Source organism: Hyperoodon ampullatus (genome assembly GCF_949752795.1).
Source record: "Hyperoodon ampullatus genome assembly, chromosome: 6".
Classification (NCBI taxonomy): domain Eukaryota; kingdom Metazoa; phylum Chordata; class Mammalia; order Artiodactyla; family Ziphiidae; genus Hyperoodon; species Hyperoodon ampullatus.
This window is the reverse complement of record NC_136919.1, coordinates 109168533-109187355: the sequence shown is the minus strand read 5'-3', so window position 1 is coordinate 109187355 and position 18823 is coordinate 109168533. Positions and strand designations below refer to the sequence as shown.

General features: G+C 44.5%; 1 protein-coding gene across 1 annotated transcript in view; it reads right to left on the bottom strand.

Annotated features, from left to right (window-relative positions):
- SHC3 (SHC adaptor protein 3) overlaps nucleotides 1-18823 on the bottom strand; it is a gene marked incomplete at both ends in the record, with an annotated part of 148143 nt that overhangs the window by 57821 nt on the left and 71499 nt on the right. The window contains 3 exons of the mRNA XM_079706246.1: nucleotides 4627-4680; nucleotides 8196-8315; nucleotides 10626-10689. Of these exons, the coding sequence (XP_079562372.1) occupies nucleotides 4627-4680; nucleotides 8196-8315; nucleotides 10626-10689 (238 nt within the window). The remainder of the gene's footprint in view (nucleotides 1-4626; nucleotides 4681-8195; nucleotides 8316-10625; nucleotides 10690-18823) is intronic.

Below are 18823 nucleotides of genomic sequence, written 5' to 3'. Positions count from 1 at the left end.
GCCACACCCACACTTCGAGCAGCAAGGGTGTGAACGGCATCCATTCTCAGCATGTCGGATCACCGAGGAGCTATAAAAACACCAATACCTGAGTCCCACCTCCCAGATAAGCTGATTTAACTGGAGTGGATGTGAGGCCCAGGCATCAAGGAATTTTAAAAGCTCCCCAGATGATTCTATCATGAACCAAGGCTGAGAGCCACTGCTGTCAGGTGTCTCCACCAACGATCCTCAAATCTGAGCTGGGGTCAGAATCCCCGGCAGGGCTTGTGACAGCACAGATTGCTGAGCTCCAGCCCAGGGTATCCGATTCAGCAGGTCTGAGGCAAGGCCCCGAAATGTACATTTCTGACAAGCAACCAGGTGCTGCTGCTGATCTGGGGACCACACTGAGAAAATGAGAAGTGATGTTCAAAGGCTGGTTGCAAACATCCTTCGTGGGTGGATGAGATACGGATACGAGGACATAAGTAGTCATTTTAATCCTTTTAAGATGTTTCCAAAGCATGAGTTCTATTTAGAAGTCTCACCCTTACACATGAAATATAAGTCTCCTCGCCTGCCTCATCTACTTGGCACGCAGAGGAAACGATGACCTCAGGAGTGATCCGAGGCGACCACGTGAATTTTAGTTTCTAAACAGAGGAAACAATAACTCTCTTAATTCTTGAAAGCCAAAGAAAGACTTTCCTGCAAAGTTGACATTTTCAACATTCAAAAAGTCTCGGGGGGGGCAACTGGTAAAGGTCTCCCCACTGTTTTGGATATTTCCCCCATGTGATGGTTTTGGAGGACTCCAAGGTTATTGATGAGCTCCCAATGCTTTCAGCATCTGCAAGATTCTCTGTCGTGAGTTCCCTTCTTTGTGATACTCTATGGGCAGGAGAAACGACCCTTTCTTTCTCCACAGGGCTCCAGAAAACCCTCCCATGTGGGAGGGGAAGAGGGAAAGTGAGTGTGGAGGCAGGGGAGGAGGATGCTGTGCTTATGAGCACCCACTGCAGGGTGCAAGTCACTTTTCCAAACATCACTGCCCTGGAACTCAAAAACACCCATTAAGACTAAGAAGGGAGAGAGCTCTTCCAGCAGCTCTTGACGTATTGGACAGCTACCCTGAGGTCATTCTCCATCATGTAACCTATCTAAGCTGTTTCCCCTTCCTGCTCAGGCCACTGCCCTTTGGTGTATTCACAGACTGACCTGGGAAAGGGAGTGGGAGACCATCAAACCGGTCGACCTGACTTCCTGCCATTTCATCAAGGAAGATCGGGTCAGAATCTGAAGTTACTGGCAAAAATAAGGATTGTAGCTTGTAATCATAGACACTCTTCCTGGATTCAGGAGATGTGAATGTCAGAAGTGGACTTAGGGAGCACTCGTTTCTCAGTCTGAGATCCATGGAACCCTAGGGTGGGGCAGGTATATTCTCCAGTGTTTGAGATGTCACCAGAATCTCTTTTTATGCTTTCATTTCTATGATAATCTTAAAAGTTAGTACAGTAATATGCAGGATCATCTGAATGACACCTGTGCCATCAAGCTCTGCACACAATTTCAGTGCCAAGATTTTCAGTGGGGTTTCCAACATTATGGGTGCCAGGTTTTTAAAGAATCAGAGAGAAAAGAACAGTCAGATGGCTTTGCCCCACCTGAAGCAAATTAACGTCACATTTGTACACAATGATGTACGACTGAAGTGTTTACTTGAATAGAAGAAATTAGTGGAAGGAGTGAGTCATCTGGCGCCTGTGGTAGTAGAGAGATGCTGACCTCAAAGGCTTCTGCACCATGGTAGCCAGTTCTAGAGTCACATTGGGAGCAGAGATTTAGTTTCAACAAAACTTCACTCATCACAGTAACTTAACTTTACTTTGAATGTTATTGACTTTACTGTGTTTATTTGTACTTAATTTCCAAGTTTGATTGGGATTTACAGTTTAATGAAAGGAATAAACATAAGGAGTCTATACGTAATTTATTTTGTACATATTTGTGTAACAAAATTAAGTTGAGTCCACCTTAGTAGCATATACAAGGAAATTCTTCTTTTTAAATTCTTACTCCAGTCTGAGAAATGCTCCTCTGGCTCCAAGCTAGGAAAGAAAGACTAGGCAAGAGATGTGATGTGTCCCTGTCACTCAGATGATCAGTGGCCAAGCCAAGGACACAGCTTTTCCAATGCCAATATTGATGCATTCCCGGCACAGTGGGGGAGTGTATTGCTGTTAAAACAATGTTCTTGACATCACCCAGTCACACAGTGAGCACTCTAAGTGCCAAAGATGGGGATGCCAAGTGCTTGTTCTGTATTTACCCATGTTTGTTCTCACTCCCCAAGTTTTTCTGAGCCTGACCATTATTCTGGCATTCTTTTGGTGATCTTTTAGAACTGCTAATAATAGTACATTATAATTGTAGTATGCCTTTTTTAATTGCAGGGATTAACTGTGTTTTCCAGTCTGTCTTATTTGACATTTCAAAATACCATTTTCTTACCCAGTAAACTGAGGCACAAAGCAAAAAGTAGATACATACTTAGCAGCAGAACAAGGAATAGGACCTGGAATTGTTGGTTTTATTTAAAAGGTATACCAATTGTAATGGTTATAAATAAATTTGGAATGAGAACTCATGCACAATGTGATGTGCATTTGAATTGGTTAAAATAAAAAGTAACCAGGCTTCCTGTCCCCTGGAATCATGACATTTTCTGTATCAGAAAAAAAAATATTAAAAGTTATGAATTACTTTAAGGGTCACTGAATGTTTCCTTTTTTTAAGAAGAGGTGATAGGGAAAATTGAAAATAGTTCACGGGTCTTTGTGCATAGTGGAGAATAAAATAATTTTAACACAGGACAATGTCTTTGGCTTTCCATTTCTAGATCTCTGCATCTCCACTCAATGTCAACATGAAGATGAGGTTTGAGACAAGTTCTTGAAAGGAGATATTGATGCAGGTGTGCAACGTTTCTGCCTCTTATTTTTCAAACTGGGTTACCTTCCAAATTTAAGAAACTATGGTTCTAAGCATCCCATTAGGCAAGCAAGTAGACAGCCACTGCAAATTAACTAGATCCAGTTACAGATATAAGTATAGATATGTGTGTATGTGTAGTCCAGGTAGAGAATGAGTGTATACCTATGTCTAGATGTAATCTTCAGAAATGCTCCTTAGATGGGCTTGATTCTGGAACACTTCCACTTTCTAAACATACATCTCAGTGAGGTATTTCATTTTGCAGTGGATCATAAGACATTAAAGGATTGGAAAGAAAGTAAAGGAAGGGAAGGGAAGGAAAAAAGAAGAGGAAAGCATCCTGGAAGACTTCTGAAAATTAGACCCTAAGTATGAGATAGGGCCAAAGCCAGTGGAACCCACTGAATGAGATGTTTCAATAATGCTCTGGTCATCCTGCGACAATTTAGCAGAGGATTAAGGGCCAAGAACTATCTGCAGGGTGGCCAAATCCCTCTCCTGCCAGTGCCCTTGGCTCAAGGGTCTGAGACAGGGAGACGCCTGGGGACTCTCCCTGCAGCCTGCATCTCCCCAGCAGGAGCTCAGTGCTAGGGAGATAGGAGTGATGCTTCCCTGGAGGCTGTAGCAGGTGGGAACATGGAGATTGGAGCCAGCAGTGGAGATCACTCCCTCGATTTGGGTTTCAATGTGCCCACAGCAGTTCTGCAATCAGGTTACCCAGGTAGGAGTATGGGAGGAAAGATATATGAGTTAAACACAGGGCATGGGAAAAAATCCCCTTCCCGGGCTAGAAATAGACAAGGTTCCTGGCCTTGGGATAAGGAGTCATATAATGCACTAACTACTCAGGCTACCTTGGACCAGTAAACTCTTTCATAAAATCTGAGCATTGCCTACCGATAATTTGACAAAATAATACCAACAACAATAATGATAACAGAAACACTGCCCTGCCTGAGGAGGAAGTGGTTTTCTGAGTCCTGCCTTTCCTGACACTGAAACTGAATGCTGGCATTGTATCGCAGAATTCCTGACCGAATGTGGGGAGCAAATTCCCTTGTTATTCCACCTTCTTAATAAAAGAAGCAATGAAAACTAGAACATTCTCGTATTCTCTATCCTCTCTCTTTTTCTCTCTCTATCTCTGAAACTCCTTCCCTGTTGGCAAAACAAAGCATTAAAAGACTACAGTGTTAAATTTGGAGAGAAAAATACCAATTTCAAATATTTATGAATAAACCAGACTAAGTAAATTCACAGCCTTTGAATAGACTTAAAATCCAAAAACGGAAGACTCCAAGGGAGAGCCAGTAGAAAAACAGGAACAAAGCAGGATTAGCAGAGTCACAAGTGCATTCCAGCAACTTGAGAAACCAGGGAGCTATGTCATTACCCCTTAAGAAAGCCAGTGCTTCAGGGATTTTTGACAGCTTTTTACTAATGGAATGAAATTTAACGGTAGGTCCTTGTCCTGGGTTACCCCTAAAAAGAAAATGAGAGTCAGGAAGAGCTTATGAAAGGGAAGTGGAAATAGTTGGTATCACAGTTAACTTTCTTTATAGGGTCCTAAGAGGCATGCTTCTGAAGCAGGGGCCCTTCGCAGCAATTCTGACAAGAGCAAGAGGAAACAACTCCAAGGGCACTTACCGGGTCTCCGCCAGAGGCAAAGGAGATGGACTGCATGTGATGATTCGCTATAATCTGCCAGGTCCAAAACAAGAAATGAGATGTGCCGTTATTACCCTTCCCATGTCTTGGAAAACTTAACTGTTTGTTGGCAGGAAATACAAATCCACAAGGATTCCTGAAAATTGGTAAACTTCATACCCAATGAAAATAACAATGATAAAAGTAATAACAATAGATAACCCTGAATGAACTTTCACAACGTCAGCCGCTCATCTAGCTGCTTTGCCAGAATTATCTCATTTAAGTCTCACAGCAGCCCTATGAGGTAGGAACTATTGCAATCCCATTTTACAATCCCATGAAGAGCCTGAGGCCCAGAGGGACTAAGCAGCTGGCTCAAAGCTCTACAGCTAGTTAAAGGCAGAGCTGCGACTGAACACAGGTGATCTTAACAACCATGCCTCTCTGAGAAGGAAAACGTCTCAGCCACACACCAAAACATGTCAATTGTGCAGTTTCTGTTTCCAAAGACACATGGGGTCTTTGGTACAGACCCCATAGCTGGAGTGGAGGGAAGTGTGGCTGTCCCCTACTTCATCCCATTTGTATCATGAGCACATGAATTAGAAAGCCTGCATCCAAGATCAAAATTGGTGTCTTCTCAGGCACTCTTGTAATTTATCAATTTAAAAACCACCGAGGATGTTCCAAGTTAATTTTAAATTGGGAAATTTCCATTAGCATTATAAACTGCAGCATACAGTGGGGTTTAGTAGACATCTGAGTAAATTAGGAGCTGCCCTAAATTTAAAAGGCTACATAAGTCTTCCATGCTATTTTTATCTTTTTAAAGACAACATAGTGACATTGAAGTAAATTTCCGGGGGTGGGAACAGCACTCTCATCTCCATCCCAGCATAACCAGGTTTCTTTCTGCACAGCCCCCTCAGGTCCTCGCCGGCAGGCAGGCAGGCAGAATTTACAGAGCTGTAATCCTACCATCGAAGGGATTTTTCCAACCATGCTCCAGGAAAACTCAAAGCAAAACTATAACTGAATTACAAGATAAAATGAGATATTTTTAAATGCCTACTTCACTTGTTGGCACTTGCAAAACTACTCAGGATCTGAAAAACCCGAGTATACAGATGAATAAAAACAATGAGTCCAGCTCTGTAGCCTGTACCCAAACCCAGCTGGATCAGACTGATAGTTGCCCTTTGCAGCTTTCTGAATTCTGCCTCTAGTCCAGTCCCCAGATGATGACAAACTATGACTTCTAAAGTTGTTCATTTTTTGCTTATTGAATTTTTTGTTTATTTAATTTTTGATTCTAAAGCAGCTCTAAAGCTGGGGTTTGGAAATCAAAGTGAACACAAAGATTTAAGAAAAAAATGGAAATCATATTTGGCCAATGTGACCGTTACTGCGTGATTGTATGTTGTCCCTTTGGGTGAGATAGAAATTGAAAAGGAGAGTAAGAAAATTAGAGCTAATTAACTAAAGGATGTGTTTTGCTCTGAGGGTGTTTCATCTTGCTTCTTCTCCTTGAGAGCTCTGAGAAGGAGAGCTAGCTTTGCCTTTCTGCTGGCTCTCTGGTTTGGGAAGGGTCTGCCCACTTGGGCTCCTTCTGTTTGCTACAGCCCGGCCCTTAACTCAGGAAAGGCAGAGGGAGGTGAGCTCTGGGTCCTGCCAAACCTTCCTCAGACTGTGCTCATGTCACCCGAACTGCCATTCCCCAGGCATCCCCCCAGCCCCGCACTCCCTCCCACATCCACATAAACCAAGGGCAGGACAATGATATCTGGACACGCCCAACCAGCCCCCAACCTGAGGATGGGAAGGCCAACCATGGTGACCTCATTGTTTCTGCTCTGAGAGTCTGCCTCTCTCTCCCTATTTTTATTTTTTGAGGTAGAAGGGGGAATTAGGAGATAAGATCTCACAGAATTGAGGACTGTGGTCTGAGGATTCCTAGAAACAAAAGGTGCAGCAGCCACATGAATAAGAGTGAAAGAGAACAGACCTGTGGTTGCCCAGGCAGAGAGGGCGGAGGGACGGATTGGGAGTTTGGGGTTAGCAAATGCAAACCATTACGTATAGAATAGATAAACAACAAGTCCTACTGCATAGCACAGGGAACTGGATTCAATATCCTGTGATAAACCATAACGGAAGAGGATGTTCAAAAGAATGTATATAAATGTATAACGGAATCACTTGGCTGTACAGCAGAATTAACACAACATTGTAAATCAACTGTACTTCAGTTAAAAACAAAAAGAATGGAAGTGAGCGTGTGAGGGCAGCGCCGAGCGAGGTGCACCCCGAGCCACCACGTGCTCAGCAGGAGGCGGCTCCAGAGAAACGCTGAGCCTCTTGCACGTTCTTAATCTGCCACCTAACGACTGGTTACCCATCCCTCGGAAGGGCCGATGAGAAAAGACAGGGGATTATCCATCCATTGCGTGAGGACAAGGGAATGGAGTGAGAAGTGGCATCCACTATGTCAAAACCCAGCCCAGGTGTTGCCTCTCATTTCTATGCTAGATCTAGAATTTATTTCAACATCTTGGGTTGGGGCAGGGGTGCGGTGGTGTCCCATTCATCCTAAATGAAGCTGGGGATGCTGCTTGCTTACCTGGGGAATATGGAATCAATAAATATGAATATGTATAGCAACATGAAGGTACCCCTGGGCATCCCTGGTAATACACTGCCAGAGTCAGGAAGTGTGTCCTTCAGAGGTCTGGTGGATTGCCCATCCCTCTCCATGTAGGCACATCTGAATCCCAGCTCACACTGCCAGCAACAGAGGCCCAGACTGGGCAGAGCAAGTGAGGGGTGGCTTCGCTCCACCTCCCACCTTTATGGTTTATGAGCATCTTCACCTCCTTTGCCTCCTTTGGCCTTCAGAACTCCCCTGCTGGCTCCAGGACAGCTACTCATACACCCACTTTCCCAGCTAAAGGAACTAACAATCAGAGAAACTTAAGATATAGACACTGAAGAAAAACCCAACTCTCGTAAGAGTTTGCCTCAGTAAGCATCGTCGTCCCCACCTCAGTCAGTAAGGACCCCGTCCGCACTGGACATGCCACACATGCGCCATACTGCATCAACCCATGACCCTGTCAACTGAGAGAGGCTCCAAAATAACAACCCACAAAGAAATAAAAAATACTGTCAATTAAACCATGACATGCCACCATCTCAAAGATGATAAATGTGAAAATAAAATGTGGACTCTAGAACCAACAAAATACAATATTAAAGAAAGCAAAATAGGTCAAGGACATTGAGAGGAGACTTCTGCACATACACACACCTCTTTTTACACTGTAAGTAAACCAATGAGTTCATGCATTATCCTCAGAAAAAAAAGGTAATTTATGGCAGAATTCAAGAGACCCAATTCCATCTATCATTCTGTTGGCGACCTTGGGAAGTGGCCAGAGTTTGTGGACTGGTGAAGATTTTACACAAATGTGCTCCGCAGGGACCTGGTAAAGGTGGAAATGGGAAGCCCTGTGCAACAGCCACGGTTTGGGGGCTATGGGCAGGGCAGGGCCTGAGCATCTACAGACCTGTTTCGAGTCTGGGGTCCGCAGGTTCAGGCTGGCGGTGGATATGGTCAGGGAGATGCTCATCCCCGCAAACTGGAGGTTGCTCTTGCCCAGGATGCTGGACAACATTTTGCTCGGAGGCTGTGAAATCAAGCAGCATTATTTTAGCTTTCCGTTCACAGGAGGCCACATTGTCAAGGCCTCTACGCTGTTATCTTCCACACCTTCAACCTCCACCGTCCCCTCTCATCGGGCACGTAAAGGCAACATTCCAGGAATGAGCTGGGAGTGTGGGATCTGACACTAACACACAAACTCTAGAGTACGCAATAGGCAAACTGTAAAGCACCTAATATACACACACTGAGATGAGGACTCTGCTGGAAGGTCAGAGGTGTCAGTATACCAGGCAGCTCCTGTTGGGATGTGTTTCATGGGGTCACTCATAAGTCCCAGGAAGGTGCCACAGGCCAGGGCCTGAAGCTTTGCAGCCTCAGAAACCAGTTTCATCCTACCGGGAATCAAACTACTCAGGACCAGACTGAAATGGAGCAGCTCATGGGGCTGATGAGCAACTAAATGGACCAGTTAAAACTCAGGGGTCTGGAGCCAGCACAAGGATGGACAGACCCAGTGCTGCTCTAACTGGTGCATCAACCAGCCCTTCAGAACTGTCCTTGGCACAGGGACCCACTAGCTGTCCCTTCCTTCCTTTTCAGAGTAGAACATGCCCTCTTTTGAGATGCCCATTAAGACTAGTTCTTAACCAAGCAGGCATCGCTTTTGAATTCCCTACCAGAGCTATTTAAAAATAGAGATGTCTGGGCCCCACCCCAGAGATTCTGATTAAGCATACCAGGGGTGAAGCCCAGAAATCGACATTGTTTCCACCACTTTCACCAAGAGGCCTGAGAAGGAACCCCGAGACTTGACGGTCGGGTACCCAGTGGCTGTGAAAGATGAGGTTCCTTATCTCAGTTCTCAGATGCCCTCCTAGTCCCTGTATTCAAGATTCTGGAGCCTTGCCTGGCTTCTATGTCCCCTGTGGGCTGACTGGAACACAGGCTGGCATATCTAGATGAGTCTTCATCCAAAGTTCTCTGCCTGAAACCCAGTTGCTCTGAGGGCTCACAAGTGTCTCCAGGCTACGAAGACAGAGCTGACCCTCAGCCCTGGGAGCATCAGAGGCAATCACACTGGTTCAACCACCTCCAGGATGAAAAGGTTGAGTCCAGGGGTTGAACGTGCAGCCTGTGGAGCCAGGTGGACTGAGCTTGAGCTCAGCTCCACCACCTTCTCGCATTGTGGGTTCTCATACCTGTGCCTCAGTTTTTATCATCTGTAAAATGGGGATATTCAACGGTGTTCTAGAGCTTTCTTGTTCCAGATAATGAGAGACAATTATTAAATTTTTAGGAATTTTATGAGCTGGCCATTAAAAAGAGCTGCTATTAAAAATTAATTTACGTAAACTTACAATTAAATCAATTACGTTTTTAAAAAAACAATGAATACTCAAAACTCATCATTTCCTAATTGCTTCCACATTAGCTATTGCCTCTGCTGTTCAGGTTATTTAGTGTGGATAATGTCCTTGTCCACTTCATGTAGTGGGGACACTGTAACGGTGATCTACTGCACATCTCTTCCCAACTCCACTTTAGAAATGTCAGGTTAGAGCTTGAAATCGGCCATTGGGGAAGCATTTATGCCACAGAAACTGGCAAACACAGCAAATTTAGTGCTTCTCAGTCTCCACCTCCAGCCCCAAGAGCCTGTTGTTAAACTATTACCAGCACACCACTGAGGGCATCAACCACAGAGTCATTCTAATGAAATGAACTAATATACATAAAGGCTGAGAAGAATGCCTGGCACTGGTTTACGTGTCTTTCAGTGTAGACCTGGGGTGTTTATTTTGACAACACTATCAATTAGCCTTGATAGCTAACTGTCCTCGTCAACCACGTGGCAAAGAGGGAATATAAGCTCTTTTTGTTTTTAAAAGTGACAAGAGTCACTGTGAGTTACCTCCTTTATTTTTATTTATTTATTTATTTATTTTTGCAGTACGCGGGCCTCTCACTGTTGTGGCCTCTCCCGTTGCGGAGCACAGGCTCCGGACGCACAGGCTCAGCGGCCATGGCTCACGGGCCCAGCCGCTCCACGGCATGTGGGATCTTCCCGGACTGGGGCACAAACCCGTGTCCCCTGCATCGGCAGGCGGATTCTGAACCACTGCGCCACCAGGGAAGCCCGAGTTACTGCCTTTAAATCAACAGATGTCTCTTGGATCCCCTCTGTCCAGCAAAAAAAAAAAAAAAAGTGACAAGAGCCGGGCCATGGAAAAGAGAAACGGGACAATTGTGTATGATTAAAGATGCTGAGTGGTGACAGAAGAGAGAAAAAGTAAAGGAGACGCAGGTGGACACGGAGCCGAGAGAACAGTACCTTTCTTTTCCTGAAGGCTCCCTTGGCGCCAGGGACGGCTTCGCAAACCCGGCTGATGGCTTCCCTTAAGAGAACAGGAAGAGAGAGATCCATTTTAACCCATCCTTCAGGATTACATAACCCAGACATTCTACATGTGCCAAAAACAAAACTAAGCAAACCACATCTTAGAGCCTCTGGCTGGCAGTATCCTAATTCTTTCTGTTGCTGTGGTTGTATCCTAAGGGTGCGATATGAATCGATGCCACACTTTCTTTTTTCTGTTTTTAATGTTTGCTTAAGATTATATTTTAGAAAATCAGTACCCTGAAGTGCTGAAGTGTACTCTTCTGGATGTCCTTTCCATGACCATGGTCATGGCACAAGGCCCAAACCTAATCAAGCATTGCTATTGATTAAGATCTTTCTGAAGTGAGTCAGAATGTAATTAAAAGAAATGTGGTCCTCTGAGTTTTATTCCCAGCTTGTGCAGTTACTAAATATCATAAAATCAAGAGGATTTTGAAGGAGGACAGGAACTCCAGGGGTACACAAATGAGACAGAAATGAGGCTCTGCGTAGGCATTTCTAAAGCATCTACAGTGTGCTGGGCATTGTCTTCAGGAAGGAAGCAAGGAGCATCCTAGGTACCAAGGGGGCCTGACAAAAGGACCAGCTGCAGAGGGTCTGACCCACAGGTCTGCCCGGGGCAGGAGGGCACGGGAGCAGTGGGAGGGTGAAAAAGTAAGACTAGATAGAGGCTGCTACAGTCCAGAAGCTGGAGGCTGGTGGGGACGTGGCTTGGGCAGGTGCTTGAAAGCAAGCATAGCTCAACTTTGCGACTTGGCCTCAGTGAGAAATAATGGGTGATATGCCAAAGGCAGCTCCAAATTCAGGAGCCCAGAAAGGAGCTGGGTGAACTTCTCAACTCCCGCATGGGGAAGGACAAAATAGTAAAAGAACACAGGAAAAAAAAAAAAAAAAAAGGAATATGGAGAAACCCTGAATGATAGAGAAGATAATAGGTCCTTAGAAACATTCCACAAAAGTTCTCAGCTGAATACTTCTTGAAATTATTTTCTATCATCTAGAAACATAATTACTGTCACAATACAATGCTTTTAAGAGAAATATGACCTTGTCAAATTAGGTGAGAGACTATAAAGATAGGCTTCACATTTGCCATTCAATTCATTGTACAGAGAGAAGAAAGAAATACTATTCTAAAAGTTCAGGTGCCATAAAAACTATAGATTATGAATCACCATGACTCAGAAAAAGTTTGTTTGAAAGAAACAAATGTTTTTTTGATGTTTATCCTTAGTCATTTATTTTATAATAATATTCTAAAAGTGGTTCTATAAAAATAATCATCCAAAGTATTTTCTAAAGGTAAATTCCTTATTGAAGAGAGTCAAGTTGTTTCTCTAGAGAAACATGTATAAAAAGTATCGATATTTTATCTGTTTAATTTTTAAAGCTTGATGTGTGTCTGCACTGTGCTTATTATATTAAATGATACATTTAGCTGAGCAAAGCAGCTCAGTCCCTGATAGTCCCAATAGGCTGGAAAGACATTATTTAGTGGAAAGTTTCCAGTAAGTCATTCCTGAAATACCCTTAGTAAGCATCGTATTTCTTTCCCCATCCACTGACGTAGAGGACAAGAGAAAAAAATCAGTCTTGGATGACAGTTTTCAAAAAGGAAATGTCAAATGTCTAATTTATTATATAGGTTCCACATCATCAAACGTCTAATCTAGTCAGGCTATGAAGCTTGGGCAGAAGGCCTTGCTACTTATGTGCCACTTTGGGAGACGGAGGTGGAAACAACCAGTGAGCATTAAGAGCGGGATTGTGGAGAAAATGTTGCAAATCATAAACATGGTCTATCAAACAAATCCTCCCACAGAGAGGCAAGCAAGCATCTCAGAGAACATTCAGAGCCTCAATATTCTGGCCTTAAATTTTGCAAATGTAAGACATTCCAGAAATTTATCAGAGCTCATGGACTCAAGAAAGTCCTAGGGGTCCCCCTGTGAGCCAACCTTTAGAATCCCCTAAGAGATTTGCAAACCAAGCTGCTTTTCAGATGAATGATCTCCTTTCATCACTGGCAAAAATTTGTTTCTGATGCTCATATAAATTGTGTGTGTGTGAATTCTCACTTCAACCAGGTTGATGGTATCTATTTCTGTTTGAAATAGAAATGTGACCTAACTATTAGCAATTGCAATAGTTAGATGACTGAAATTAGTAACTTGAACTCCAAAGTCTAATTTAAATCTACCATTCTTATCGTCTCTTCTTATTGCCTAGCAGAGTGCCTTTTGGTGAGTAATGCTATTTTAATTGGTTCTTTTAGCAATAATTATTTACCTTTGTGTAAATCCATTTAATCCCAGTTGGAGCCTCAGGTAGTGACTTTGCCCTGTTTTTAGTAATGGAGAGTGCTTCCCAACATTCTGTCCAGTAAGACCCCATTTTGGTAAGCCAACCCATGACCTTGGATTTCAGTTAATATGAAAATGGAATATTTGGCACCTCCAGAGTCATCTGAAAGTAACTGAAGCCAGCCCCAAATGCTAATCCTTACTTTCTCATGACTTCACCATCTTCCCCTTTTGTCTAAAATTCTCATCATTAGAGCCAGTACCTTTGACATTTTAATAGCTTTTTCATTAGAATGTAGTATTGGATCCTTTGAAATCATGCAGCACCATCTTACTCCCTACTCACCCATCTCATTGCTACCCACCCAGCCTCCCCAAACGCACATACACACACACACACTCGTATTTTACAGACTAAAAAATAAATAAAAATAGGACATCTGGGTTACTTCTACACTCATTCACTCCTATTCTAGTGGGGGGGGGTGTGTGTGCAACAAACGAACACATATAATGGTAAATTGCAGTCAATTTCATGAAGAAACAAGAAGAACGTGTAGATAAATAGTACATGCCACCCCCAAATATGTCTCTCTGGTATAAGGATCATTTTGAGCTGAAGGCAATTGAGAAGAAGCAGATACAAGAAAAGTCCCCTGCACTTCCCCTATTGGCCTAAAAGCAGGACATAAATTTGTAAAGGCATCCCTTTCCCCTCTCTTCCAAGAAGGACAGACATTAATCAGTGGAGACAACTCTAGACCCTGATCAACTAAGAGATGCACCAGAGGAATCTGCATAACAAACCTTGCTACTAGCTCTTATCTTCCATAAGTTTCTTCATAAACTTACCTTCCCACAGCTTGTCACTCCCAGAAACTCAAAGTCTTTTTTTCTGTGTCTGTCAATTCTGTACAGATTTTTCATCTTCGATTAAGATATAAGCCCAAGTTCTAACCACTTCTTTGAGTTACTCATCACTGAATTTCACTGTGAGCGTGTGTACTTCGTACTTTAATCAAGTTTGTTTTTCTCTTGTTAATCTGTCTTCTGTTAGTCTAATTTGCAGGGTCGCAGCCAAAGAATATAGGAGGGCAGAGCACAAAAGTTTTTTTCCTTCCCTACAGAATAAATGCTGTAATGCATGTCAGTAGGGGGGAAGAGTTACCCAGTGAGTGGCATTTGAGTGCCTGGGCAACTATCCAAGAAAAAGTAAGTTGAGTTCCTATCTTACGCCTTACATGCAAATAAATCCTAGATGGATTGCAAATTTAATTTGTTTGTGATGAAACCGTAAAAGTACTAAAAGAAATTGGGAAGACATTTTTAATCTCTGAATCTTAGAATGATACAGAAACCATAAAAGAAAATATGGACACAATATCATAAAAATAAAACTTTATGCACAAGAAAAAAAATGGTAACATTTCACAGCCAAAGAGATAATTGTCCTAATATAAGTCAATAAGGAAAACATCAAAAACCCAATAGAAAATGAGTGAAAGATATGAACAACGAGTTCACACAGGAGATAAATGGCACTTGAAAATATGAAAAGATTCTCAGCTTTACTCATAATAAGAATACAAATTAAAGCCTATACTAAAAGTCAATTTTCACAGCCAAAGATTTAAGCTTGATAAGAACTTGTAGGTAAAGTATCCCACATCAGTGAGAATGAAGCTTGGTGCAGCCTCCGTGGGGGCAGACTGGTCATATCCCTAACAAAACCCTTTCATCCAGCAGTTCTACTTCTGGGAATGCATCCTCTAAATACTCTCAGAAACAGGCCAGAAGACTCACATACACACTAGTGATTGCAGCAATGTTTTAATAGAATGATAGGAAACAATCAATACCTATCAGGGGCCAGTTCAATAAATTATGGTACCTCCATAAGATGGATCGTCAACAGCGTTGTTGATGGTGCCCTCTCCACTCTCACCTCCCTTTTCTCCTCAGCTCCCCCCAGGCCACTCTTGTTCCTACTAAGTGTTCTGCAAAGTCGCCAACACCCTCCCTGGCACCCAATCGACAGGCAATCTGCTGTCCTCACTTCCTTGACACACTTCTTGTTCTTGACTTCTTGATCCCACAGTCCTCTGACGTCCTCCACTATCCTGGGTGCTCCTGGTCAGTTTCTCGCCTTCTCCGTGACTCTACCTCTAAATCACGGACAGCCCCAAGGATCCGTTCCACCCACCTCCTCTCTGTCCTCTGTGTGACCTGCACGAGTGGATGGTACAATCTGTGAACGAGTTTACTGCCCCAGCGTCTTCTGTCTAAATCCACTCGGGGCCAGCTCCTCCCTGGCCCCGGACGAAGCCCCGGGCATGCCCTGTATCTAGTCCACTCACTTCCAGAGAAGAAAATATCCTCAATAACTTACAACTTACTCCATTTTCCTATTTTTAAGGTAAAAATTCTCAGTCCCAGCATAATAATAAAAACCCAGAACATCATTTAGAGTTAGAGCTCTCCTCCTTCCCTTAGCACTGTCTGGGGCCCCAAACCTCCCAGTGGCCAAAGAAGGAGGTGCCTCCCAACCTTCTGGCTGCAGTTTCTGACCCCTTGGCTGCGATGGTGGTCTGGGGGTGCCTATGAAGAAGTCAGGGAGCACTGAGTGACACTGACAGCCCCGGCTGGGCCCTCTGGCCAGGGCTGAGGTTTGTAGCCGGCTCCTCCCACAGCCACTTTCCTTGTTTCTTTAAGGCTCCTCCCCCAACCCCGGGAATATTAGGGTGCCCGTGCTGTGAAATGGACAGTGTCTGTTCTTCATCCGCCCACACACCTTCCCCCTCCTGGCACCAACACCCATGGGGCAGGTCCAGCCTCTTGCTGCTGACACGGCCCCAATCTTTAGCAGTAAGCTTTCCAGGGCGGGTCCAGTGGGCTCATGGCCCCATTAGGGTGCCTCCTGCCCACAGCACCTTCCATCAGTGGGAGGTAGTTTCTCCCCAAACACACTCACTCCTGCTTCAGGTCTCAGTGATGTGGTCCAATGGGCTCCCCAGGCTCTGGGTGACACATGTCAAAGTCAGCGTCATCTGCTGAAAGCCCCTCACTCTATCTGAAGCAAGGGGGAACCACCTGGCCCCTCCCACATTATCAGGGTAGGGATCACAGGACACAGGACTCTAGCCAAAGAAATCCTCTCTGTAATTCCCAACCTCATTCATTATACTTTCCAGGTGAGTGTTGGACAAATAACAGCAAAATAGATTCCCACACCCATCTTGTCTTCTCAAACCCTGCCTGGGTGGTCCCACACCATAGCTCTTCAGGACTGCTGGAGCCATGCCCTGATTTGGATCTCAGCTAAACGAAGACGGAGTCTAACTGTACTCTGCAGTTACCTCCATCCACTCCTGTTCTAAGGTGTCTTATTGTCTCTAGCTCCAAAGGCCTCATATGTCTTTATCTCCAGCCTCATTTGTCTTCATCTCCCAGGATGTTGGTACCAAGATTTTATAGACAATTACCACATGCAATTGATATCTCCAGCTCATTGTCTAAAGTCTCCTCAGACTTAATCTTTTCAAACAAAGCCTTGACTGTCCCCACCAAAAGTATTCCTACACTGGTCTTCCCACGGCAGAAAACGAGACCATGGTTCTCTAGAGAGCTGCCCTCACCCCCACCCAGGAACTGTCCTTGACCCTCCTGTGCCACGCCCACACCAAATCCATCACAGCCCTGACCACCTTGGAGAAGGCAAGACATTGTGTTCTCAAGAAACCTACAGGGGGCTTCCCTGGTGGCGCAGTGGTTGAGAATCTGCCTGCCAATGCAGGGGACACGGGTTCGAGCCCTGGTCTGGGAAGATCCCACATGCCGCAGAGCAAATGGGCCCATGAGCCACAACTACTGAGCCTGAGCGTCTGGAGCCTGTGCTCCGCAACAAGAGAGGCCGCGATAGTGAGAGGCCCGCGCACCGTGATGAACAGTGGCCCCTGCTTGCCACAACTAGAGAAAGCCTTCGCACAGAAACGAAGACCCAACACAGCCATAAATTAAAAAAAAAAAAAAAAAAAAAAAAAGAAACCTACAGGGCAGCGGAGGAGATGAACAACTCATGGAATAGCCTAGAGAAAAAAGTAGCCACAGCATGGGCACTATTAACTACTAGAGGGCGATTCTGTCTTTCAGAGAAACGAGAGGGCATGTACACCCAGTCCACAGAGAAGCCTCATCACTAAAGAAGCTGGAACCCAGGGGCGGTAGAAGATCTCTGGAGAAAGTACAGGTTGGAACTGGGACCAGAGGAGCGTGACACGATGGAAGTGTGAGAAGCAGCCTTGCGGAGCTGTGGCTATGCCGGGAAAGGGCAGACTGGCTCAGATCTGCAGAAGGACGGCAAAAAGAGGCAGAGGAATTTAGAATTCAGACTCAGGCCCGAGAAGCATCCAGGGATGCGCTGAGGGGTGATAAACAGCAGAGGCCTTTTAAATAGGGCTAATGTGATCGAAACAGGATTGAATGGACATTAACCTAGCAGCAGTGTGCAAGACACAGAAAGGGCTGAGAAACAGCAGGCAGGGAGACCAGCCCAGACTTCTGTGGCGAAAATGACAATGAAAAGAGGCCCGTTTGGAGAAGAAAACTCACAGGCCTGCCTGATCATGGAGAGTAAAGCTGAGGGGAGGGCCATAGACAGCTCACTCTCACCGTGGGGACAGCCTCTCTCCCTCCCCAAGGACGCATGAAGGCAGCCAGTTATCTCCATAGTGAAGCCATGAGACAGGCAGGTAATGTATGAGAGCCAACACACAGCAAGGATGGGGCCAGGAGGCTGCCAGCCAGGGTGAGAGGGCATGCAGGGGCCCAGAGTGCTAAGAGGGGCACTTAGAGCAAATGGCTTCTTCCCAGCTTCGTCCACACAAATGAATTGAAACTTCCCAGCACCTATAACCTAAAGCATCATACAGAGTTAAACACAATTTTAGGCATCAAAAATACCTCAACCTTAATTTGCCAAAAGTAATTTCACCAGAAATTGAAACCGCTTAAATCTTCCAACCATAGGTATGTTGCAAGCATAAGTAGAGCCGTGAATTTTGAAATCTGTGCACCACTTGAAAAATCAGTGAGATAACAAAGCAAGTTCCTTAACTGTCATAATTTTACAGAGTCACCCCTGCTATTTTTATCCCAACATTCCTAATGTTTGTGATTTGCCCCAGACACACATACATAGTAGGTGTCAATAACTACTGATTGAGGATTATTAAACAGATGCAAAAAAAACAGTATCCTATAATTTCTCATTTTGAAAAAAAGCCCAATAGGAAACTAGAAAAGAGATTCCTTAACCTTGCTGTACAATATCTCACAAGATGAAAGATAAACCCTTAGGATTGCTAAAAATGTAGAACCAAAGAATAAAGCCCTCCCGAGACAATAGTGAAGCTAATATTCCTAATGGTTTAAATAACTAAAGTTCGCTCAAGGTCACAGGTGGTGTCACAGACATCTTTGTTTGAGAGATCAGGAACTTGCTTCATTCCTATGAATAGTTTCAATGAATTTTCTTTTCCCTTTTAAAATTCTAACCGTTGGGTTAGAAAAAGTTCTCTACTCCCAATTCAGCTGCTTCAAGATGCTGATAAGCCAATCAAAAAGAAAGTTACACCTCATAATTGCTGTTTACGGCAGGTACAATATTATAAAAAGCCAAGGTCGGGCTTCCCTAGTGGCGCAGTGGTTGGGAGTCCGCCTGCCAATGCAGGGGACGCGGGTTCGTGCCCCGGTCCAGGAGCATCCCGCATGCCGCAGAGCGGCTGGACCCGTGAGCCATGGCTGTTGAGCCTGTGCGTCCGGAGCCTG